The 26,793-nt window shown below is 40.4% G+C and overlaps 1 protein-coding gene across 1 annotated transcript in view; it reads right to left on the reverse strand.

Annotated features, from left to right (window-relative positions):
- The window catches only part of PARP1 (poly(ADP-ribose) polymerase 2), a 517,112-nt gene that overhangs the window by 347,017 nt on the left and 143,302 nt on the right, over positions 1-26,793 (reverse strand). The window contains exons 4-5 of the mRNA XM_089445250.1: positions 18,999-19,200; positions 18,538-18,868 (exon numbers count right to left, since the gene is read on the reverse strand). Coding sequence (XP_089301376.1) covers positions 18,538-18,868; positions 18,999-19,200 — 533 coding nt within the window. The remainder of the gene's footprint in view (positions 1-18,537; positions 18,869-18,998; positions 19,201-26,793) is intronic.

Genomic DNA, 26,793 nt, shown 5'->3' on the forward strand with positions numbered 1-26,793 from the left:
ATAGCCTACTAGTGGTTATATTTGACTACATCAACTCTTAACTAGAGTTACAAATAAGACTCTTATAGAGTCCTTTACATCACAAACACGTGGCTAGCCCCTATTCCATGAACAATGGGGTGTTGGCGGAGCATCCTCCCGAACTATAGGTGTGAAAACAGGAAGGTCAACTTCTAAGTGGAATAACTTGTGCACACTGACTCCGATTGATGCGATTCTTGCGCCATTGGAAAGCTCTTCGTGTGTAGAATAGCATCAAATGGTGTTGTGTTTGAGCAACAAAGTTTTAACCCCAAAAACGCTCCCAGGAGGTTTCAAACCCTGTTTCGCCAAACTGGGGCCCCACAGGTAAAAATGGTCTCGTGAGCTAATTCCTCCACTTTTTCCACTCTAAATGCATCAAGATGGATGACAAAAAATATAATGATCCAATTCGGATCACACCTCCCCATTCTGGGAGGCTTTTGGTCCCCAAAAGCTTTTACTGAAAGAGGTGAGGAAATTTTTCCTCCACCTTCCCTCTGGTGTACCATTTAGCTTTACCAAGAAGTTGTCCCTTCAACCCAATTTGCCAAAGGTCTTGTTGCCCTTGTCTAGTAGTTCTGGATCTCTTCTGCAAAACTATATCTTTTGTCAACTTTGCCTTAGCGTCTACTGTCAAATCCTCCACAGAAGGTAGGACCTGTTCCTCTTCCTGATCTAGCATGGAAGGCTCATAGAGTTTCAAATTCTCCACATTTACAACTGAGTAAATGTGCATATATGGTGGTAAACTGAGTCGATAGGCATTATCACCCACTTTTTCCAGTATCTCAAAGGGACCATACCTTAGAGCCTTGATTTTCTTACCAGGCCCTTGCAACCTCTCCTTGTTTAACTGTAGCCATACTATGTCTCCTACCTTGAAAGATTTCTCTCTTTTGTGTTGATCATGCCTGGCCTTATAATTCACTTGCGACTTTTGCAGTGTTTCCTGTACCTGTAGATCGATCTACCTGGTCTTCTCTATAAATTTTTCAGCCCTCAAAGTATCTCCTATAAGATCTTCCTTCACTCCTCCTTGTTGCCCATATGCAATATCCAAAGGTGAAGGTGGAAAATATCCAAAACAAGTTTCAAATGGGGACTTTCTTGTAGAAGTGTGGATTGCTCTATTATAAGAATGTTGTATATATACCAGATTTTCATCCCAGGTCTTCGGATGCTTCTGGTTGTAACCCCTCAGAAGTTGCACCAAATTCCTATTGACTACTTATGTCTGCCCATCTGTTTGTGGATGGAACATTGTAGATCTTCTCAACTTCACGTCCATCTTCTCCCAAAATGTAGTCCTTAATGCATTGAGAAATCTTGTATCCCTGTCTGAAATGATGCTCCTTTATATCCCAAAGTGTACCCAAACATGTCCAAAGAACAAGTTTGTTGCTTCTTGTCTATTGATGGTCTTTTTACAAGGCATCAAAACACACATCTTGCTGAACCTATCAACTACCATGAACAGGTAGTCATCTCCCTTGCGGGTTGTCGGTAAACCTCCCACAAAATCCACGGAAATGCTCTCCCAAGCACGAGTAGGTACAGGTAAGGGATGATATAGACTTTGTTTCATGTTGTTAGGCTTGTCCTCATCTTCTGAATATGCCTATCTGTATGCATCATGGGTGAATGGCTCCATGTGCATAAGAGTCCCCAAAGTTGTAATCTTTGATGTGGGTGGCCTTGAAAGCATATCAGCCAACTTGTTTGTGCTACCCTTCTTATACTTGATCACCTAATTGAACTGTTGTAAAAATCCCATCCACTTGTAGTTCCTGGTCTAATGTAGCTTATTCTGGACCTGCAGGCACTATAATGGCTGGTGATTTGTGAGGATTATTTTCTTCTCTCCCATCAGATAGTGCTTCCACTTCTTCACAGCTTGCAACATGGCATAGAGCTCCATGTCGTAGGTAGGGTAGTTAAGGACTGCCCCATGAAATACTTGATAATGGTAGCAAACAGGTCTTCCTCCTTGCATCAAGACAGCTCCCATGGCATACCCACTCGCATCTATCTCCACTTCAAAGGGTCGTTACAATTTTGGTAGTACCATAACAGATGCTTCACTTATCTTCTTCTTTAACTCATCGAAATCCTTCTGCTGCGCTTTTCCCCACTAGAAACTCTTTCCTCCTCCTGTTATGGCGTGGAGCGATGCTGCTACCGCTGTAAACAAGGCTATGAATTTCCTTGGGTACTTTGCTGCTCCAATGAAAGTCCTAACCTCAGTAACATTAGTAGGCACCGGCCATTTCATGATGGCCTCCATCTTGGAAGGATCTATCTTCAATTCTACTCCACCAATCACATATCCCAAATACAACAAGGATTGTTGTGCAAACTCACACTTCTTGAGATTTGCTAGCCGCTAGTGCTTCTTCAATGTTTCCAGCACCTGCGTCAAATATGAAATATGCTCCTCCCAAGTAACACTATATACCAATATTCTTGGAAGCATCTATCTTGAATTCTACTCCACCAATCACATATCCCAAATACACCAAGGACTGTTGTGCAAACTCACACATCTTGAGATTTGCTAGCCGCTGGTGCTTCTTCAATGTTTCTAGCACCTGCATCAAATATGAAATATGCTCCTCCCAAGTAGCACTATATACCAATATATCATCCAAATAGACAATAACAAAAGAAACTATAAAAGGGCATTGTACATCATTCATTAATTTCATAAATGTAGCTAGTGCATTACATAGGCCTTGCTATATGACAATGTTGGATGATATGATGTTATACAGATGGGTTACCAATCCGACTTTTCTTATTAGAATTCTTTAGATTGAGAATGTCCAAGTACCTTGAATGGATTATGAATACCTCCCTAGTTAAGAGGGAGTGTAATGGCACATGTAATGTTGATTTTATGTATTCATAAAAAAGAGAAAAATAAATTTATTAATATTATTCTTGAGGCATGGGTTTCATTTTCAAAAGAAAAATATTTTAGGTCAAGCTCCCATTGAAAGCTTCTAGGATTTGTCATTGAGTCTATAAAGTTGAAAGATTCATTGTCATGTATGAATAGCCCTTCTTAACCCTTCTTGGGCATGTTACATATTGTAAGAAAAAATATTTGAGTGAAAGACAAAGTCAAATACCCCTCCAAGACCTTGTCGAATCCAAAGGATCAAGTCGGCCTACAAAAGGTGCAGTCGGCCTCTCTAGAAGGTAAATTCAACCTATTTGATGGCTCAAGAAGAGCTATATAAAGAGGAACTCGATCTCACTCAAGAAAAACTCACTCCAGCATACAAAAGTTCGATCAAGGAAGGAAAAGAAGCCTAATCAAGGAAAATCAAGAGAGGAAGATCGAAGCAATTACAGGGTTATTTTGGGTCATTCTCCTCCACACGTGTGAAGTGTAAGCACGAAGTTGCAATCATCTTCAAGAGCTATATTTTTGGACTAAGAAAAGTATCACTAGCAAGCCAAGAAGACAAAGAAGGGAAACCCAGTAAAGCGAACAAGAGAAAAGGGAAATTTGTCCATTTTCAAGCCTCTTATGTAACCTAGGGTTTCTGCAAAAGAAACCATAGTTGCAGATCTGTTATAGCTAGCCAAGATTCTGAGTTAAGGGGTCGAAATCCAAAGCCATAGATAAGTTTGACTAACGTTGACTTCAAGGTAGAAAATCTCATCAAGGAGAAACTTTAACTTGGTCGTGGAGGGGATTTTGGTCAACGTTCTAGGTATTGGAATTTGCCTATTGAAGATTCTATAAGAACAATAATTTTGTGGCTTTTCCTCTCAGTATTGGAGAGGTTTTGGCCCTGGTTGATTACACATATATCTTGTGTCCTTTATAGTGTTGCAAACAGCTCGATAACATCTCTATTTTATCTCGAAATCAGGATTTTTTAGCGTAGCAGAGGTTTGCCAATTTTTAAAAATATTTTTATGGTATCTTAATTTTGTTGATGTTTGCCAATTTTTTAGTGATATTTCCACGATTTTTTGGTTTTTCGGACCCATTGTCGATGTTTAGCCATTTTTAAAATTATTTTTATGGTATTTTAATTTTGTCGATGTTTGCCGATTTTTTACCGATATTTTCCCGATTTTTACGATTTTTGGTTTTTTCAAACCCTTGTCGATTTTATCCCGATGCCGATGTTTGTAACATTAGTCCTTTGTCTCATTGTTCTTTATGTTTTGAGAGTTGTTTGATTTTTGAGAGTTGTTTGATGAAGTAAACACTATAATAATCAAGCTAAAAGAAGAACCTAATCAAGATAGGTAAAAAGCATTCACAAGCAGTTATCATAAGCTAGAGAAATCACCCTCCTCTTTTGCCCTAGATTTCTCAACAAGTGAGGCCCATGAGAACCTACCTGCCTAAGATTTCTCAACAGGTGAGGCCCATGAGAACCTACCTGCCTATTGTGAAACTTCATTAGCGACAACTTTGTGTTGTAACAAATTTGGGGAAGATGCCCCAACTTGATATGATAATAATAAACCATGCTGAGATCCATGCACTAATTATCGCAGATATCAAAGAGTTTTATCACCAACTTTCTTGTAGATGAGCATTGAGAATTTTCCAACGTGTCACAACCTATCCCTCATTTTGCAAGCTTGATGAATATGTTTAGTTCTCTATTCCTTATTAACATCCTAGTATTAAATATCAGTGTTGCAAAACTTTATGATTTCTCCTGATTTTACCATTTTTAAGAGTTTTTCAATCAGAGTCCATGTTTATTATTGTTTTAAGAGTTTTTCAATCAGAGTCCATGTTTATTATTGTTAAGCTTTGCCAATTCATTTCCAATATTTTTCAATTCAATGGCCCCCTCCAATATTTTGTCAATGACAATTTTTGCAACACTGTTACATATTTCATGGGACTAGACAGAGCAGAGGGTTGAGGGGTTGAACTCTAGCCGCCTCGACCCTCTAGTTTGTGCCTCCCTTCTTCTGAGTGACCGAGATTTCTTTTGTGATGCCAGAGTCATGATCGTGTGGGTTCCCCTATGGCATGCGGGGTTCGGTGGCCTTCTTTGCTTACTCGTGGTTCGCTTCGGCCTTTTCTATCGGGGTTCTTTTCCTACTAGCGTTTGGCTTTGATGCAACTCAGGTTCTCGTCTAGTTGCACTGTCGTTTGTCACGTTAACCATTGCTGCCTCCTTCGTCTGTCTCGTCTTATATTCTCAGCATAGTTTTTGTCCTCTATTATTGGGGACAGAGTTATTTGTCTGTGACTCCTTTTGGGGATTTTTGACAGTCTTGCGTGCCCTGATTTCTTGTATTTCTCAGTTTTGTGGCCTAGGGTTTGTTGCCCCTAGGAATTTATTTTTCGTCTCAATGCTATGCATTTTTCCATGGCTCCTTGATCGGAGAATGCTCTCTGGAATGCACTTGGGCATATGTAAAATGTAATTTTCTTCTTCTCTGATGAATGAAATTACGCGTCGTTTTTCTACTAAAACACACAAGTAGATATTTTTAACAGCAAATCTTGTGTTGGAATTCCTAGAAATGGTCCCAATGACTCCTACCATGCAACAATACATGTTATTCTCAAGTGTCGGTCGTTCGGCTTCACTATGGTAATGCTATAATGTTGATTTGGGGTAGCATCAGATGTGCTCTAGACACGAAAATTAGTGGGGAGGCTAAAGCACATGAGATCTCCAAAACCTAGAAATCGTTTTGGAAAAATCCATCTGGATGAAGAGTTATTAAAATAATTAATATTTTTGATGAGTTCCTTAAGTCTAAATTTAGGGAAATAAAAATATTAATGGGTATTAATAATGATAAGGATGAGAAGCTTCCAAAAGATAAGAATCAAGTCTATTTTAATCTTAGTCGTTGATTAGGGACTTAATCTTGGTCGTTGATTCATCAGGAAAAGTATAAGAGAGAACTTGAGGGTTAGTTGGAAACACAATGAGGGAGACCAGTCAGTTCGATTTTTGGAGCGGGGTTTGCTGAGAAATTCGAACTAGAAGACTAGATTGCAGCAAAGAATGAGAGACATGAAGGGAAAATCAATTATAGGTCGAGATCATGATGCAGAGGCATCAACATCAGGAGACTCATGCAGATTTTCATAAAGTTGCATAATGGATAGAAATTTCGATTTCTCTATGTTGGCTTCCAGATTGGAAGAAGAAGTTACTTGTATAACAAGCTCGGCATCATCTGAGGTATGGTATATAGACAGTGGAGCCTCCTGGCATATGACAGGAATCCGGGAATGTTTCTCTGAGTATCAGTTGGAAAGGATGAATTTTCAGATCACCATGGGGAATAAGGCAAAGTGTACTCCAGTAGGATAGGGGACCATAGTGTTTCAAACATTAACGGGGAGCGGTTCTGGGCCACCAATGTGCTGCATGTGTTAGGACTAGTGATGAACTTACTTTCGGTATCACAACTTCAAAGCAAGGACTATGACGTTTTCTTCATCAAGGAGAAAGTGTACGTCAAACACCCAAGCTGGAAAAATAAAGTGCAGATCGGAATAAGGAATAACAAGTTGTACAGGTTACAGCTAGAATCACCAATGGCACTGATAGGCAGTGACGGTGTCAAGGATCTTAATGAACTATGGCATAGAAAGAATGGGACACTTGCACCATGGGACACTGAGAATTCTCAAGAAAACTGTAACAAGAGTTCCAGATCTTAGTGCAAAAAAATATGATGTATGCAGAGGATGGGATCTGGGCAAGTATCCCAAACCAGCGTTTCCTAGAAGTAAAAACAGGGCCAAGAGTGTACTAGGATTGATACACTCAAATATCTGCGGACCAATGTCCACTAAAGCTCTTAGTGGTGCCAGATACTTCGTCACCTTCATCGATGACCGCTCCAGGAAAACTTGGATTTATTCTTTGAAAACCAAGGATGAGGTTTTCTGTCGATTCAAAGAGTTCAAGGCTCTAGTGGAGAATCTGACTGGAAAGAAAATAAAAGTTTTGCGCTCAGATAATGGTGGAGAATATGTCAACAAGGACTTCACAGACTTTTGTGCTAGGGAGGGCATCAGAAGAGTGGACAGCTCCATACAATCAGGAGCAGAATGGAGTAGCATAAAAGAAGAACCAAAATACCGTGGAAGCAGCCAAGGCCATGATGTATGATTAGGATATGCCAAAATTCCTGTGGGCGCATGCAACATGGCAGTATATGTTCAAAATAGAACTCCTCATCAGACATTGGCCAAGATTATTCCAGAGAAAATCTTCACAGGGAAGACACCTAAAGTCAGTGATTTCAAGATATTTGGGAGCTTAGCGTATTGTCGCATACCCGAGGAAAAAAGGAAGAAGCTGGATCAAACTGCAAAGAAAGGATATCTAGTGGGATATAGCGAGAATGCTAAGGCATACAAAATCTATCTTCCCGGGAGCAGGAAGGTAGTAATTCGACGAGATGTGAAGTTCATGCAGGATAGGGCCCTCAGAAAATCTCGAGAAATGCCTTCCGAGGAGCAGCCAAAAGATGAGCCGTTGGTCAAACCACTTCAACCAACGGAAGTCAAGAATTCTTCCTCTAAACAAGAAGAATCACAGGAGGAGGAAGAGCTAACAGAAGCACATGCTACCAGAGGAAGAACGAGCAGGGAACTTCGTCAGATTCTGCGAGATGCATAGGATTTCATCGATGCACCAAGAAACAACAAAAGGGAGCGAAAACAGCCAAATAGATATCAAGAATTAGTGGCTCAGGATGGGGAGCCTGCCAGTTTTCAGGAGGCTGCTCAACATTAGGTCCGTTTGGATGCGATGGTAGAGGAATACAACTCTATAATGGTGAACGATGTCTGGGAGGTAGTGTCGAGGCCTCAAGACAAATCGGTGGTAGGTTCGAGATGGATCTACAAGATCAAATACGCTATAGATGGCAGTGTGGAAAAATGCAAAGCCAAGTTTGTGGCTAAGGGGTATGCTCAGAAGGAAGGAATTGACTACAAAGAGACCTTCGCCCCAGTAGCCAAGTATACATCTATTAGAACCGTGATATATCTTGCAACACAGATGTGATGGGAGATTCATCAGATGGATGTCAAAACGGCATTCCTGAACAGGGTGATAGAAGAGGAGGTATACATTGAACAACCAGAAGGCTTTGAAATACATGAGAAGAAGTCTCATGTATGCAGATTGAAGAAAGCCTTGTATGGGATGAAACAGGCACCTAGAGCATGGTATGGTCGAATTGTTGGCTACTTGGAGAAGATGGGGTTTGTCAAGAGTGATGCAGAGCCAAATCTCTACTATCTGGTTGTAGAGAATGAGCCTCTAATCCTAGTATTATATGTGAATGATCTCTTCCTGACAAGATCATCCAGGCTCATCGAGGACTGCAAGAAGAATCTAGCCACGGAATTCGAAATGAAGGATTTGGGACAGATGCATTATTTCCTGGGGTTGGAAGTTTGGCAGCAAAAGGGGGAGATCTTTCTTGGACAAGGGAGATATGCTACAGAAATTCTGAAGAGATTCAGGATGCAGGATTGTAGAACCATGGCTACTCCAATGATCACCAACTGGAACAAAATTGATGCAACAGAAGACAAGGATGTTGATCCCACCTTATACAGGCAGCTCATAGGATCCCTAATGTATCTGGTCAATACCAAGCCAAATATTTGTTCCACTGTCAACACCCTCAGTCAGTTCATGGTCGAACTGAAGAGGGTGCACTGGGCAGCAACGAAACATGTTCTCAGATATTTACAGGGAACAACCGATTATGGACTCTTATACACCAGGAGTAAGGATATCAAATTGAGTGGATTTACTAATGCAGATTGGGCAGGAAGTTCAGTAGACCGGAAAATTACTTCTAGGTACTGTTTCAACATTGGATCGGGAATGACCTCCTGGTGCAGTAGGAAACAGAAATTCATAGCTCTGAGCTCAGCTAAAGCAAAATATATGGCTGCAAGCACAACTTCGTGCGAAGCCATATGGCTTAGAAAACTGCTTGTGAACCTATTCGGAAGAAAGATGGAGGCGACCAAGATCATGTGTGATAATCAGAGTTGCATCAAGCTCTCTAAGAATCCAGCGTTTCTGTTAAAATTGGCAACCAGGGCAAAACTTCATGTGGGTCATCTTATTCATGGCTAATAATATTTTTATTAGATTCCTCTCGTCGAGAGGTGTAGGATTGATATAAAGATCATCCAATTCCGATAAGTATTCATGGAGATATGAATTTATTTTGATTATGGAATTATTATCAAGCCGACCTACAACTCATGTAGGCTCAGAAGCCCAACAGTCGCATCTATTCACCCACCAACGTTGTGTATAAATATAAGAGGACTTTTCCTCATTTGGTCTCACTCATCTCATCACATCTCTCTCTCTCTACTGCACAGATATGAGTCTCTTCTCTACTGCGCTGAAATGGGTCTCTCTCTCTCTCTCACATGTGAAGCCGGAAGCTGTTGAATTTAAAGCTGCAACTGCAGAAGTAAAGATTGACTTGCGTGGCCTAGAAGATCTCCTCTTTGGAACTGCGCTGTAGGTTCATCTGAACCTCCTTTGAAAGCCACAACTTTTGGTGGTGGAATGAAGTCAATCCGACGAACGGTTTGCAAGATATCGACTGCCCTAGTTTGAAGCCGGAAACCGCTGAAACTGACGCTGCAACTGCAGAAGTAAAGATTGACTTGCGTGGCCTAGAAGATCTCCTCATCTGAACTGCGTTGTAGGTTCATCTGAACCTCCTCTGGAAGCTGAAACTTTTGGTGGTGGAATGAAGTCAATCCGACTGTCGGTTTGTGAGATATGGTCTGCCCTAGTTTGATAATGAAACCGCTAATGCTGATGCTACTGATCTAGGGTTTGCTACTGCTGATATGAATCAGATTTATTGTACTATTTCTCTCTGCTGAATTATTGAAGATAAAAGAAAATTTGATCAAAGGGTTTCCCCACACATTGTGGGGTTTGTCCCTGGCTAGCCGCCACATCTTGTGTCTCTTGTCTTGGCTTGTTTTCTGTCGATCGTTTAATGTTCTATCTGCACTTTACTTTATGTACATGTGATTGCTAATCGGTGGAATATAATAAGAAAAAGAAGTAAACTGTTATAAGCATAGAACATACCATAACTTAACATGGTATCAGAGCTGAGGTGAAGACAAAGCCCGAGCAAGAGCAAGAGCAATCATTGAAGAGAAGATTGGCAAGGCTATCCTAAAAGAACTATGGGGTCCTCAACACTCTTTCCTGCCGAATACAAGCTCCGTGAGAAAGCTGACTATCACGGATGGAATATGTCTATCGATCTAACCCTTGAAGATCAAGGAGTGCTGAACCATGTAAGAGGCAATATTGTTGAGCCTTCATCAAATGCATCCGCTGCTGCCTGGAGCAAATGGAAAAATGGAGAAGCCAAAACAAAGAAGATCATCCGGGACTCTATCGACAAGCGCTTGGTGGCCTACATCTCTGATCTAGACACCTCCAAGGAAATCTACGACAGACTGGTGAGTTTATTTAAAGTTAATGATGCAAATCAAGTTTTGTTTCTTAGAAATAAGTTGAGGGAAATCAAGAAGGGTAAAGATGAAAGTATGCAAGCATGCTTCTTAAGAATCACCGAGATCAAGAACGATCTCCTATTTATTGGGGAAACCATTACTGACAGAGAAATGGCACTCACAACTCTCGGAGGATTACCATCTGAATGGTATGTGTTCAGGACTACTCTTCTGAACAATAATGTAATTCCTAGTTTCGAGGAATTAATGGCTAGATGCATTCAAGAACAAACAAGGGTAGAAGAGCAGGAAATGCCCTTGCCTAAAGGTCCTCCTGCTGCTTTTTCTTCTCATGCCAAGAAAAGAAATAATTCTGGGTCTAAATCGAAAAGAAAGGTTGGATTTAAAGGTGGAAGAAAAGGACGATGTTTCATTTGCAATAAAGCAGGTCACTATGCAAGGGAATGCCCTGATAGAAAGGACTCTCACCGTGACGATGATCAAAATCCCTCTCATGGTAATCTAAGGAATGGAAAATTCAACAACAAAGGAAAAAGGAATGCGGGAAATCAAGGAAGAGGGCAACCATTCAAGAAGGCTAGAAATTCCAGGTATGAATCTAACACTGTTGACGATAAGCAGGTTGAATATTATCTACCAGCTGCTCTATCTACCTCCGCTCCTTCGGACTCAATGGGAATTTGGCTCATTGATAGTGGTGCCTCAAGACACTTCACTGGTTACAAAGAAGTACTCTATAATCTGGTAGAGAAAGAAACTAACCTGGAAATTGTCCTTGGAGATGACATGAAATACCCAGTGAAAGGTGTAGGCAATGTTTCTCTTAAATTGAATCAAGGTAATACGATTCACTTACAAGATGTATTATATGTACCTGATCTCAAAAAGAACCTGGTATCCATCTCGGCAATGGAAGACAAAGGCTATAAAGTAACCTTCAGCGTTGGTAAGGTACGCATATGGAAAAATAATGTTAAAGATGCTTTCACTCTTGGGTTTCGAGTTGATTCTTTATATCAAGTCGGTGGAAGTCCGCTAGGTGTCATGTCTTGTGACACAACGCTTCAGTCCGAACTTTGGCATCTGAGGTTTGCCCACCTTCATTACAAAGCTCTACCTGATGTAAGACAGATGGTAACAGGGATGCCTGAATTCCAAGTAGAGAAAGAAGGTGTATGTCTGGGATGTGCCGAAGGAAAGCTCAAAAGGGGACCATTCCCTTCAAGTCAAAGCAAGACCTCCGATATATTACAACTAGTTCACTCAGACATATCAGGTATGATGCCTGTGAACTCCTTGGGAGGATACTCATATTATCTCACTTTTACAGATGACCATTCTCGAAAGACCTGGATATACTTCTTGAAAAAGAAGGATGAAGTGTTCCCTTGGTTCCGACACTTCAAAGCCCTATTCGAAAATCAAACCGAAAAGAAGATCAAGATCTTAAGAACTGACAATGGGACTGAATATGAATCTAACGAGTTCCATGATTTTTGTAAAGAGGTTGGCATCAAGAGGGAGACTACTACACCATATACTCCTGAACAAAATGGTGTGGCAGAAAGGAAGAACCGCACAATTATGGACGCTGTCCGAGCCATGCTACATGATCAAAGTCTTCCTAAGTTTCTATGGGCTGAAGCTGCAAACACTGCCGTATATGTACAAAATTGATGCCCTCATCAAGCATTGGGTTCCAAGACTCCTGAAGAAAAATTCACTGGTAAGAAACCTGATGTTTCTCATTTTAAAATTTTTGGAAGCCCTGTATACTTTCATGTGCCGAAAGAGAAAAGAAATAAATTGGGAGCATCTGGAAAGAAGGGAATTTTCGTGGGCTATGGTGAAAATACTAAAGGCTATAGAATCTATGTAGCCGGTCAAAGGGAAGTCATAATTAGTCATGATGTCACCTTTGACGAAGATATGGCTCTCAGCAAGGTGATCAATCTTCCGACTTTAAGGAGCTCTCAAGAAGCCGACACCAGGGAACCGAAAGAAAAGGATGATGAATCAATGCCTGATGTAGAAGAACCCATGGATCCGATTGATCCTCCTCCATATGAGCCTTCCTCTTCTAGGAAGAGGCCTTCATGGTTTAAGGGGTAACTTGATGATGCTGAAGGACATGCTGCACCCCGAGGAACCTTTCGTGAAAGTAAGAAACTTAACAGGTATCAGGGATACCTCACCATCATGAGCACGATCATACAAAATGAACCTTCATCATTCTCAGATGTCATCAAGCATTAACTATGGAAGGATGCTATGACCATAGAATATGAGTCTATTATGGAGAATGATGTCTGGGAAGTAGTTCCCAGACCCTGGACAAGACAATTGTTACTTCAAAATGGCTTTACAAGATAAAGCATGCAGCAGATGGAAGTATGGAAAAGTATAAGGCTCATTTTGTTGCTCGTGGTTTATCTCAGAAGGGAGGTATAGACTATGATATTTGCACCTGTTGCCAGATATACACCATCCGCTTGATCATAGCCCTTGTGGCTTCACAAGGATGGAACCTACATCAGATGGATGTTAAGACCGCGTTCTTGCTTGGTTCTATCAAAGAAGAGGTCTATGTGGAGCAACCTGAAGGATTTGAGATTTATGATTGAAAATCTCATGTATGCAGGTTGAAGAAAGCTCTCTATGGGCTGAAGCAAGCACCCCGAGCATGGTATGAGAGGATCGATAGCTACTTGATGAAGCTAGGATTCACTAGGAGTGAAGCCGATCCTAACCTTTACTTTAAGGTTGAAGATGACAAGCCTCTCATACTGGTGTTGTATGTGGATGACCTCTTTCTAACAGGTGCAAACCCTCTCATTCACAAATGTAAGAGGGAGATGGCTTCTGAATTTGAAATGAAGGACCAAGGACTTGAAGTGTGACAGAAGCCAAGGAAAATTTTCCTATCTCAAGGAAAATATGTGGTAAATATATTGGAAAGATTCGGTATGATGGACTGCAAGCCTGTGACTACCTCGAGGATCTTAACTTTTAGAAGTTATATGGTAGTGATGTCAGACCAGACTTGGGAAATGCCTCTGAGTTTCAAAAACTCATTCGCATTGATGTTCTTGGTGAACCTCCGTCCGAACATATGTTTTGCAGTTAGCATTGTGAGCTCATATTTGGTTGAGCCTCACTAGATTGATGCCAGGAATCTTCTGAGATATCTTCAGGACACAATCTCTCATGGATTAAGATACACTGCCGGAGATGTGAGACTACTTGGATATGCTAATGTTGATTGGGCAGGCAGTGTGGTGAACCGTAAGAGCACTTCCAGGTACTGTTTCACCTTGGGATCTGCTTCGATATCCTGGATGAGCAGGAAGCAGAAGTCGGTGGCTTTGAGCACCGCCGAAGCAGGATATATTGTTGCTAGCATAACCTCGTGTGAGGCAGTCTGGTTGCGAAAGCTCTTCAGTGAGCTGTTTGGATTTACATTGGATACCACTGTGAGGCTCTGTAACAACCAGAGGTGGGATTCGATTATTGAGGAATCTCGTATTCGTCAATTGCTCCAGAAGATAGACATCATCTGGGATATGGTAAGTCGATGAGCAAGGAAGCTCCATCACATTAAGATGATGTACAGGTTGATACACCTTGTCAAAGCCCCGAGGCAAGATCTAATCTGTGATTTTCCCAAACGACTTGGAGTCGGCAAGAAACCCTTGTACAAAGGTCCTACATGTTGCATACATTGAGCTCTGGGAGCTCTGAGGGCTTGCGGTTCCTACTGGAGCAACATATGACCACAGGGTGACTCACCCTCCCCTGGTGGTGCACACTGGAACAAGATGATTCGCTCTCTTGTGGGACAAGAAGATTCACTCTCTTGGGGAACAGGATGATTCGCTCTCCTGTGTAGCAGGATGATTCGCTCTCCTGTGTAGCAGGATGATTAGTTCTCCTGTGAGGCCTGGATTGATGTGTTCTCCATGGCAGCCTAGATTGATGTGTTCTCCACGGCGATTGTAGCAGGATTGATGTGTTCTCCTGTGAGGCCTGGATTGATGTGTTCTCCATGGCAATTGTAGCAGGATTGATGTGTTCTCCTGTGAGGACAGGATTGATTAGTTCTCCTGTCGAGGCATCCTACCCATGCAGTCTGGGACTCATGGGAAGTACCTCTCATATGATCAAGGAGCAGGGAAATGAAGTTAGGGACCATAGTAGTACCGATGGACGCATCGTTGTAACTACCGTACTCCCTACGCTAGGATGACCTCCATTGATCTGGGATCAATGATACTGTTTTGGGACCAGTGGTAGGAGTTGTACCATACTATGACGCTGACTTCGGGTCGGTTGAGACTGGTCTAGGATCAGTGGTACATACTCTGAGACTGACTTTGAGTCAGTGGAGGATGATATTGGTCTGGGACCATTGGAGTTGTACTCACTATGACGTTGACTTTGGGTTGGTTGAGACTGGTCTGGGACCAGTGGTACATACTCTGAGACTGACTTTGAGTCAGTATGATACATCCTCGATCATTTCTTCTTCTTCAAATTCGGACAAAAGCAGAGTAGAACAGAACAATGCAAGAGCAGAGCAGAACAGAACAAAACAGTACAGATCAGTGCAGGGCAGAACAAGACAAAGCAGAACAGGCAAAATAGAGCAGAGCAGGGCAAGGGTCAGGCTGTACAAGGCAGTGCATTTGATGGATGAATAGTAACGACCGATAGACAGATTGCAGATGAAGTTCTCCATGGTTGAGAGGGAGTGTTAAAACTGGCAACCAGGGCAAAACTTCATGTGGGTCATCTTATTCATGGCTAATAATATTTTTATTAGATTCCTCTCGTCGAGAGGTGTAGAATTGATATAAAGATCATCCAATTTCGATAAGTATTCATGGAGATATGAATTTATTTTGATTATGGAATTATTATGATTATCAAGCCGACCTACAACTCATGTAGGCTCAGAAGCCCAACAGTCGCATCTATTCACCCACCAACGTTGTGTATAAATATAAGAGGACTTTTCCTCATTTGGTCTCACTCATCTCATCACATCTCTCTCTCTCTACTGCGCAGATATGAGTCTCTTCTCTACTGCGCTGAAATGGGTCTCTCTCTCACACATGTGAAGCCGGAAGCTGTTGAATTTGAAGCTGCAACTGCAGAAGTAAAGATTGACTTGCGTGGCCTAGAATATCTCCTCTTTGGAACTGCGTTGTAGGTTCATTTGAACCTCCTTTGAAAGCCGCAACTTTTGGTTGTGGAATGAAGTCAATCCGACGAACGGTTTGCAAGATATCGACTGCCCTAGTTTGAAGCCGGAAACTGCTGAAACTGAAGCTGCAACTGCAGAAGTAAAGATTGACTTGCGTGGCCTAGAAGATCTCCTCATTTGAAATGCGCTGTAGGTTCATCTGAACCTCCTCTGGAAGCCGAAACTTTTGGTGGTTGAATAAAGTCAATCTGACTGTCGGTTTGTGAAATATGATCTGCCCTAGTTTGATAATGAAACCGCTAATACTGATGCTACTGATCTAGGGTTTGCTACTGCTGATATGAATCAGATTTATTGTACTATTTCTCTCTGCTGAATTATTGAAGATAAAAGAAGATTTGATCAAAGGGTTTCCCCACACATTGTGGGGTTTGTCCCTGGCTAGCCGCCACATCTTGTGTCTCTTGTCTTGGCTTGTTTTCTGTCGATCGTTTAATGTTCTATCTGCACTTTACTTTATGTACATGTGATTGCTAATCGGTGGAATATAATAAGAAAAAGAAGTAAACTGTTATAAGCATAGAACATACCATAACTTAACAGTTTCGCGATCGGTCAAAGCATATTAATATTCGGTGTCACTTTATTAGAGACTGTGTCCAACAAGTTGTATAGTTGAGCTACAGTCCTATAGAAAAAATAGGTGACATACATTCTTACCAAGGCTCTTGGAAGAACAAAGTTTGATTATTTCAAGGAGAAGATGGGGATGATAATCCATTTCAGTAGCAGAAATGTGTATGATGTTGCAGTTAGCAGTAGCACGATGCAACATAATGAGAAGAGGTTGCAGTGCAAATGAAATGTTGGGAAGAAGGACCACCAGCAACATGGATGCAGAGGGAGTTGCAGTGCAGATGCAGTGTTGGGAAGAAGGACCACCACCAGCACGGATGCAGAGGGAGCTGTCGTACGGATGCAGCAGTGGCAGTGGCAGAGCCATGGGCACCAGTACAGGATGTAGCAGTGCATAGGATGCTGGGCGAGGAGGCCTAACATCAGCAGAGGTATTGGTGCCATATAATCAAAGTGATGCTCAGTGTGGAGTATTACTAGAGCACATTCCCACTAAGAGGAAGTGTTGATTTGGGGTAGCATTGGATGTGCTCTAGCCATGACAATTCGTGGACAGGCTAAAGTACATGAGGTCTCCAAAACCCAGAAATCGTTTTGGAAAAATCCATCTGAATGAGGAGTTATAAACTAATTAATATCTTTAATGAGTTCCTAACTCTAAACTTAGGAAAATAAAAATATTAATGGGTATTAATAAAGATAAGGATGAGAAGCTTCCAAAAGATAAGGATAGAGTCTACTTTAATCTTAGCCGTTGATTAGGGACTTAATCTTGGTCGTTGATTCATCAACAAGAAAAGTATAAGAGGGGACTTGAGTGTCAGTTGGAGACACACTGAGGGAGACCAGTGAGTTCGATTTCTGGAGCGAGGTTCGTTGAGAAATTCGAACTAGAAAACTGGATTGCAACAAGAGGTAGCGAGTATAGAACAAAGAAGCAGGAACAGTACCAGAAGATCAACGCAAAGATTAGAGAGGCAGACGTAGAGCCTCTCAGGAAGACGCAGAGGCAGCAGGACGGCACAGTCACTGGATGGCCTGCATGGGTGACGCAGAGAGGCGGGATCTGAAGCAAAGGGTCTCGAAGCTGCGCAGAGGCCAGCAAGGCTGACGCTGAATCTAAGGGAGGTGCTGGAGAATTTATCTTTGTTGGGTGAGTCTGTTTGGCACCCAGTTGTACTCATGAAACGGTGATTAATAAAATGCTCCTCTGCTGCATCGGTTTTCTCGCATTGGGTTTTTCCAGAGACATTCGTCCAAAAATAACTATGTTGATGTGTTTGATTTTTGTGCATGTTTTGTTTCTGTTCTATGGTGTGATATCTGCAATAGAGTTTATTTTAATATTTACTGAAGCGATTTCGTAAATAACTTGTTGAAGAATAAGTAGGAAAAATAAATCAGTTGCTGCAGTAATAGAATTTTCACACATAATACCTTTAAGATGAAGCACTATAAGGAGTAAAGCGATACTTGTTGGTTATTCAATATGAGATTACCAATCATAGCAAAAGAATCTGGAAAAGAAAGGGAATTAAGATAACTGATGCACCATACTGCTTGGCAGAAACTGGTAAGATTTCAAAATAAAATTAAAAGGATTTGAATACAAACAAAAAGTTTCTATTCCAAGACAACTTTGGATATCGTATGCAGTAAGAGAGAAAATGAGCACAAACAAACAATGAACAGAAAACTTCAATATACAAAATGAGCACAAGGATACACAAACCCAAGGCAAATATATAATATATAAATTAGAGAAGAAGACTGGTGTTGGCACGAAGTACAGAAAGTTGGAATTACAGAACTGGCCAAGTGAAGAGCTGGAATGAAATATTTCAAGACATCAATGAGAAGAAGCTGAAACATAAAACAAGTTTTCAGCTGAACGGAAAAATCAACATGTCCGGGACAAACATGCTACAGATTGTACAATCAAAAACTGAATTCCACTATTCCTATGAAGAAGAATGGGTCATTCAGACAAGCAGTTCCATAGACAAAATTATGAATAATATGGAAAGTGTATGCAGTAAATCTTGCATTCAGAGAAATCCATGACATTATTCAAAGGCACACCATGTATCATGATTATATTATGCATAATAAATTCATTCCTGATTTCATGTCCTCGTTATCTCTGATTTCTACCAGTACATACCATCGTTCCCTCAACTCATATTCCGAACCACTTGGATCTTGGCCATTAGATTCAAGCATCTCACGCAACTCCACAGTTTTGACATGCTTCTGTAAGTTATCTTTGATCTTCCACAATGCCTTTGTTTGATTTTCCAGCTTCAATTCCAACTCTCTGGCTTCTGCAGAAGATCCTTCTCCCAAATTACTATCTAATTTCACAGAACTCTTATTTGAGGGCGCCTTATTTGGCTTTTTATCAGGCAATGCTTCATGTTCATCAGGCTTACGCTTCTTTGATTTCCCTTCCCGATGAGGTTTTTCTAGCTGCTCACCCACATCATTTTTTGAATCTGAAATACAGAAATGTGAAAATGTAACAAGCAAATATTACACAGAAATACAAATAATAGCGCTGTCCTTATAATATTTATCACTTTAGCAGCATTCCACCACTAACTATGATTCAACAAACTATGATACCTTGGTTGGTATCCTGAATGTATGGTTTTGCAATGCTTCTAACAGATTCCTTATCTTCATCAGTCAGGCTGTCCCATCCGGGCATTTTCTCTATTGGACTAGTCCACCAGCCAGTCTCTAGGAAGCACTTGGCATGACGCCAGGCCGGAACTTTCGCACGGAACTTGGGATTATCTGATTCAACCATTTTTGAGATGCGGACCTGCTCCAGTCATAAGAAAATTAGCAATGAAATAAAAAGAATTGCCATAACATAGCAGATCTCTACTAAGACTCTCAACCAATTACCAAGCAATGTCAGTTGATATGCATATTCCCAAAATTTTGTGTTAATGTCGAACACCATCTGAATCATTATCAAAATAAATTCAAAAACAAGCATTTAAAAAAGAAGACAGCAGTTGTAGTGTCTTGGTACACGTCATACAGATATAAGCAACATAAACATTGTGAAAAAGCAGAAACCTGGAAGTAATCCAATGTTTCTTCCACGATTTTGAGGCATGTAACACATATCATAAGCAATTTTTCAAGTTTTTAAATCTTATATTACATTCTTAGAATATTGCTCATGCTTATGAAATGACGATCACAAATCCCTTTTCAGAGTTTGTTTTCAGCAATAATTGTGTTTCATAAGATTTACATTAACACTGGATGGTATTTCACGTATCAGACAGACACTGGACACAACAAAAACTACTAGGTAGCATATGGCGCTCCTTGGCAGACCCCTGAAGAGGACAACATGGGTTGTGAAACCTATAACTCGTTAGTCCAGGCATAAATCACCCACATCTTCATTGGACATACATTCTTGGCAACATATGGAAAGACAGCAAAATTTCTGGAGACATTGCAGAAGACAACAGGGTCCCCCATCTGAGAACCTGCCCCATATGTTACAAAATTATGGAAAAAAATATAAATATAAATATAGCAGGATCGTTTAATGCTTAATTATTGAAATTTGTATACAAAATAATTTTTAAAGCAACAGCATCCACAATCCAATTGCCACATAAGATCCATCTCCATTGAAATAGTGAAGAGTCGAGATCATCTAGATCCTCCTTGATCCCATCCGTCAAAAAGTAATTGAGACAGCACAGAGTGTACATACAGCAACTAGCAATGAAACAGAGGCTCGCAACATACCAAGGGCTCACTGTGCTCCCAGACTGCAGATTCCAGAAAGCAACCAGATAACAACTATAGCATTCAGCCATCATCATTTCATCAATCTGACCACCAAGCTGTTCAAAGAACCAAGTGTCCCCTATATAGTCCAAACTGCACTCTCCCTAGCTCACACCTTCCTTGGTATAGCCTATTTCCAAGTAAAAAGAAATCTCAACATAGAGGCAGAAAAAATGGTAAACATAGGTGTTAACATGAAAGAAGGTGAACCAGTGAAAGTGATGACAAGAGGGCAAGAGCATCCCTCCTCCCCCTCCTTTGATCACAGTTCCTTCTTGTCGCGTGGTTCCAAAGCCCTAGGTTGATGTTAACGTAAGGTTTAAGAGAAGGGAAATTCCCCTTCCACCAGTCTTATCAATTGCATGCCATGCAAATGGGGGGTATAAAATGCCCTTGCTAGTTGGCTCTCCTTCTCCATTTCACATGATCGAATGTAATTACATCTCACACCACTCCATCTAGTCCTCTTAAATGGGAATACCATAGAATAGGTCTGATGTTAATGCATGTCTTGTCCAACAAGGTAATTCCCAATGGCATTTGGGATACATGGAAAGAGAAGAAGCTTCACAATCATTCTCCATTGGATTCAACGCTCCATCTAGAATTCTAGGTTAGGCTCAAGTAGCTTGAGGAAGAATTGTTGGAAAATCAAGAAAATTGAAGATTAAGGTTGATTTTCCTTGATAATTACTTGTGAGATTTGTTGGCCTTTTATTACTTTATTATTTATTCTTCATCAAGCAATTACCAAAACCTACAAAGTATGAAGATCACAAGAACACAAAACACAAGATATAGGCTCCAAGCCAAGGCAAAACCCCACAATTGGGGACTATCCAAACAATCCTCTTTTTATAGAATCAGATCAAAATGAGACTTCCCAAACCGAAAGGCAAACCTCCTCAAAGCACCAAGTAGGTCCTCCAAAAGCCTTCTCTAAACAAGTCAAAGATGGTCAAACTCCACAAACTCTACTTCAACTCAAAGTCTCAGCCCTCTACCTCAAGTCTACAATCCATGGCCATGCAACTCGCACAGAAACCCTAGCATACTCGCACGTGTGAGCAAAACAGTCCAAAAATCCATGGCTTCTTCTTCCATGAGTTTCTCTTCTTTTCTTAGCCTTCACTCAAATTTCCTTCTTGTCTTGTATAGTGATCGAACTTGTTTTTTTTTTCATCAAACGAGGACAAAGTCTCCCTCATATATAGTCATCTGAGAGAACGAAAAGGTTCCCCAATAGGGCCGACTTATCATGGCAAGGCAAACTTGGTCTTAGAGGACAAAACGACTTTACATGACTAAAAAAAATATTTTATTTCTTTTGTTACAAAGAGTCCAAATGGGACTCTAATATATGACAAATATTCTTCTTGACTCAACAATCCCAAGAAGCATGAAGAACATGCTTAACCTGATGAAGCCCATGCTTAAATAAATAAATAAAATCTTCCTTACATGAAATACAAATTGATACAAGTACAAAGATAATTATGAAGATCAAACCAAGTTACTTTTCCAACACACCCTATTAACTAGGGACGTATTCATAATGACTCAACAGGTCTACCTCAAGTTGAAATATTCATATAAGAAGGAATCTGGATTGATAAGCATCAATGATGATAGTATCATCATAGCCATCATTGTCATATTACCAAGGCCTTGATAGGTACACTATCTTTCCACAAGATCAAAGCACAATGTTGGGAGGCATTCCATGGGACACCACACCACCTCTCCAAGGTACATACTCCACCTAGGATACCCAAAGTATGTCCTCCACCGAACCATTTCCCTCAAGCAAATGTTTGTCCACCAAACCATTCTTTGTCCAAATCCACGTACTTGACTTAGGATTTCCATCCTAATCCATCACAGTACATGACCCAAGGATGTTTGTCCAAGATGTTTATCCAGTCCACCATTTTCCTGATCCATGTCCATGTACTTGACATAGGATATCAATCCTAATTTGCCATAATACCTAACACAAGGAGAATCGGTGTCCAACCTTACTCCCTCTAAACCTGAGACGAGAAATCCATGCTCACTCACTCTCAAACAAGGAGAGTGCATCAACAAGCCTCAGCTTGTGTCGGAAGTACTCATACTTCCCTTAAATCAGATACTTGTTATAGTTGCAGCTTCCTCAACCAGCACTCTTATTACTGAGTTTGATCATCTTGCAACTTCTTGAACTAGGGCTCTGAATCTGCCTCCTAACAGTATATGATCCTGTACTTGAGGTCTTCACCTACTACATCTTGTATTGTGTTCAACACTAGTTCCTGCATTGCACTGCTTCTTGCCTTGAAGACAGTCCATCACACAATTCCTTCAGTTGACTGATTATCATTGTACGAGGTTAGCCAATCTATTGTTCAATCAACCATGAACAGAACTTTGTTAACCTTTCCAATCAATCTCTTTCAATTAACTCGGCTCCATAGACTCAAATAATTTTGCCCTCTATTTGTTGTTCCGACTTTTCAGAAATAGCCAACTCCTAGGGTCTTGAAGAAAACCTTCTTGTAAGTCCTCTAGTTGCCTCTTGCATGACTATCCATAGGGTTTCAATAGACAACCCTTTAATTGTCTTATTGTTGCTTCAAATTGACAATCCTTATGGCACCAAACAAATTGCCTTTCAATAATGACTTAGTTGCTCCAAGATCACTATCATAAGGTCTTCCAAGCACAACCTACTCGATAGTGAATGTCCATTGCTTTATTATCCTTAGTGTTTTCACAAATCTGCCCACACAATAGTGAATCAACTCTTGCGCTCATTGTACATCTAAACCATCTCAAATCTGAGCCTACACCATTTGGCCCTGTCTAGGGATTCCTTGTCCCTGTAAAACACAACAGAAAACCCTCACCAAAGGACCCTCTTCCTGCGCCATTGCCACAAAGATACGCGACCTTGTTTTGGAAGGCCTACTAGGCAAATCGACCTCCAAAACAAACCCTTCCTTCAATCTACAATTACATAGAAGTCTCGTCCCTTTTTTTACTATAAGAATACTCCTCCTCCTAGTCAGAACCAACCCTCTAAACTTAGGCCAAATATCCTTTGTTCATGCCCAGATCTACTCTCAGTACAGTGCATTCTCTATGATTGATAATGGCCCACTTGAAGATTAGGATTCCCTCAAAACAATGTGGTCATACCTTTTTCTTCATTTAGGGTCTCAGCCTCCCATTCTATGCATTGTTATTGAGCAATTTAATACAGAGTTTAGAACGGCCTTTGAAGGGAAACACATCATTTTAAGGAGCCCTCAACTAGGGCACACAAGTATAGTCACTTAACAACAAGGGCATTGTTCTTAGAATTGTACTAGCACCACACCCTCTGCACCTTGTCTCCATCAGTCTCGGCCCAAAACACAACCCTTAAATTCGGTTACACAAAGTTTATTTTCTTTCCCAAACCTCAGTCACACTATAGGTCTGAACCTAGTCTATAGCAGCGTTTTCGATGAACAAAGCCCTCAAACCGTCCTACTTACATCGTTGTCCAAAGGTCTATACTTCATCATGCAATCCGCATATATTCCAAGTGATCAAGCCTTGAAATATCTTTCTTGCATGCCTTAATTATGTACCTAGGATAACCCTAATTGCATCTTATATACTTTACAAGATAGATTTAAATGTGGCTTGTTCTCGGCCCTATAACACCCTCGCTTGCCCAAACCACAGAATAAACTCGACTTTTAGAACTTGGACGAATCCTCTTTGAGCTTGGTCAAGATAGTAGAAAAACACAACAAATTTTCTTCACCCCTACTACTCCTTGAGAACTTGTCACATTAGGCTAGAATACTCCTTGTGAAGATGCACTTGGTCACAGTGCTTCACAACAGCTTCTCATTATAACCTTTTTTATGATTTTTTACAACTCTTTAGCAGAGATTTCGGCTTCTATTGATGGGGTTTAGGTCTTTATGACATGCTTGAATCCTTCAATGTTGACTTCACCGTAGTGTCCCTTAGATTCGTGCACATGCTTCCATAGAGAGAGTGGAGTGCAGGAACTTATTACAGTGCAGGAACATTTCGGATCTTCCTTAGTAATTCTTCTTCACCGAGGTATTGTTCCTTACCATTTTCACCATAATCACAAGTGTTCTATAATGTTAAACGGACTTCGCATACCTTAAAGCTTTGAATATTGGTCTTCCATAATAGGCCTCAGTCCTACAGTAGATTATTGTCATTTGAAATGGTGTATGGATCTTAGATTGTTGTAGTATTATGACCTTGCTTTACTTGGATGAACTCGGTCTACTTTTCAGAACTAATCAAGAGATTCGGCCCAGAATTATCAGCCAAACCTAATCCAAACATATTTTTAAGGTGTTGCACTTCTCCTTGCTCTAGATGTTACAATGTCATAGTGAAATATGTTCTTCTTCAAGAATGCCAATAGAATGATAATTCGGATCATTGTATAGTTAACTCAAATCATGTTTAAATGAGAAGGCTCAGATTTGCATCTCTATTTGCATTAGAAGAAAACTCGTATAGTTGTCATCCAAGGAAACTCGTCTTCATTTTGGATTACTTGTTATGCCCAAAACTTGAGAACAAAAACTTTTATATGTGCTAAAATCACAGAGGGATGACTTTAAAGGAAATTCGAATCTTCAAGATCTTGCTTGTATCATATTTGTTACTTCTTGCAGACTTCTGATCCTTCTTGTAGTTGTGACTAAAATAGCGTTGTAGCTTTTCTTTCCTTCCAAAAATGCCGACAATTTGTGATCATTTGGCCTCCTACCAACCTTAGCTCTGATACCATGTTGGAAAAATAAAGGAAATTGTAAATTAAGGTTGATTTACCTTTCTTGATAATTACTTGTGAGATTTGTTGGCCTTCTATTACTTTATTATTTATTCCTCAGAAAGCATCAAGATCACAAGAACACAAGATATAGGCTCCAAGCCAAGGTAGAACCCCACAATTTGGGAAAACCCAAACAATCCTCTTCTTGCATAATCAGATCAAAATGAAACTTCCAAGACCCAAAGACCAAACCACCTCCAGCACCAAGTCAACCCTCCAAAAGCCTTCTTTAAGCGAGTCAAACCTTATCAAGTCAAAGATGGTCAAACTCAAACTCTACTTCAACTCAATGTCTCACCCCTTTGCTTCAGGTCTGCAATTCGGACCTACAATCCTCGGCCCTGCAACTCGCACAGAAACCCTAGCATACTTGCACGTGGGAACAAAACAGTCCAAAAATCCACATCTTCTTCTTCTTCCTTGAGTTTATTTTCTTTCCTTAGTCTTCGCTCTGATTTCCTTCTTGTCTTGTATAGTGATCGAACTTCTTGCTTTTTTTCATCAAATGAGGACAAAATCTCCCTCATTAATAGTAATCCAAGAGAACGCAAAGGTGCCCCAACAAGATCAGCTTGGTCTACGAGGACAAAATGACTTTACATGACTCAAATAAGATTTTTCTTTTGTTACAAGGAGTCTCGAATGGGACTTTAATGTATGACAAATATTCTTCTTGACTGAAGAATCCCTATAAGCATGAAGAACATGCTTAACCTAGACATGAGCATGAAACCCATGCTTAAATAAAATTATTTTTCTTCATTTACATGAAATACAAATTCATACAAGTACAAAGATAATTATGAAAACCAAACCTAGTTACTTTTCCAACAAGAATTGGGATTATAGGGGACTAGTTGTAGGCAACAATAAGTAGCCATCTAGCAATTCTAGTGCCCTAGAAGGAATGATAAACACTATCAAGTTGAGTACGATGTCTCATTGTCACTGTTGTTGTTGTTGTTGTTGATTTTTCCTCAACACTTCAAAATCAGGCGTATGTCTAAAAACATGATCACAAACAATGCCACAACACAAGCACGTTGCAAAGCGAAAAATGTACAACAATGAATCAATGTAGTACAAAAAATAATTTTAAAATTGATTTCAACCCAAAACTTGTTATATTACAAACAAACATGGTGCTCTTGTACCACGGATCATGGCCCTTACAATTAGCCCTTAGACAAGGTTGTCAACAACTTATGACAACCAATCTACCCTTGAACAAGACACACTTGACTTACTTGTTGATGTAGGGCTTCCACAGCGCTTTCAGTCCACATACCTTGAACAACTTTGGTAGGTCCCTTGTGTTGAAATTTGAATGATAGCTAGAATTTCTGAACATGATAATTACTTGTGATAGATGTACATATGTTTTTCTTTTACCATTCACTTTATTTAGTTATGTCATCAAGCAATTATACATTTAAATAGGCAAGTAGAGATCTTAATGCGCAAAGAGACAAGAGACACGAAAAATTAGGCAAGTGAGCAGGGCAAAACCCACAAGGGGAAAACCCAACAATATGTTCCTTATAGATTGTTTGTAAAAAAGAGAAATCCAAGTCACATCTCACTAGACCAGAAGACCAACTATCCAAGTGCCAAGTCAACTCTCCTTATGTATATTCACAAGATTAATAATAAATTTGTCCATAAGATTGCCCACAACTACAAGTTACCATGTATCAACAAGGTGCCAAATATCAGTCCTCAGCAAGGTACAAA

This window comes from Pinus tabuliformis, chromosome 9, assembly GCF_031772625.1.
Source record: "Pinus tabuliformis cultivar Carrire ecotype Pingquan chromosome 9, CPIR1, whole genome shotgun sequence".
In the NCBI taxonomy this organism is placed as follows: domain Eukaryota; kingdom Viridiplantae; phylum Streptophyta; class Pinopsida; order Pinales; family Pinaceae; genus Pinus; species Pinus tabuliformis.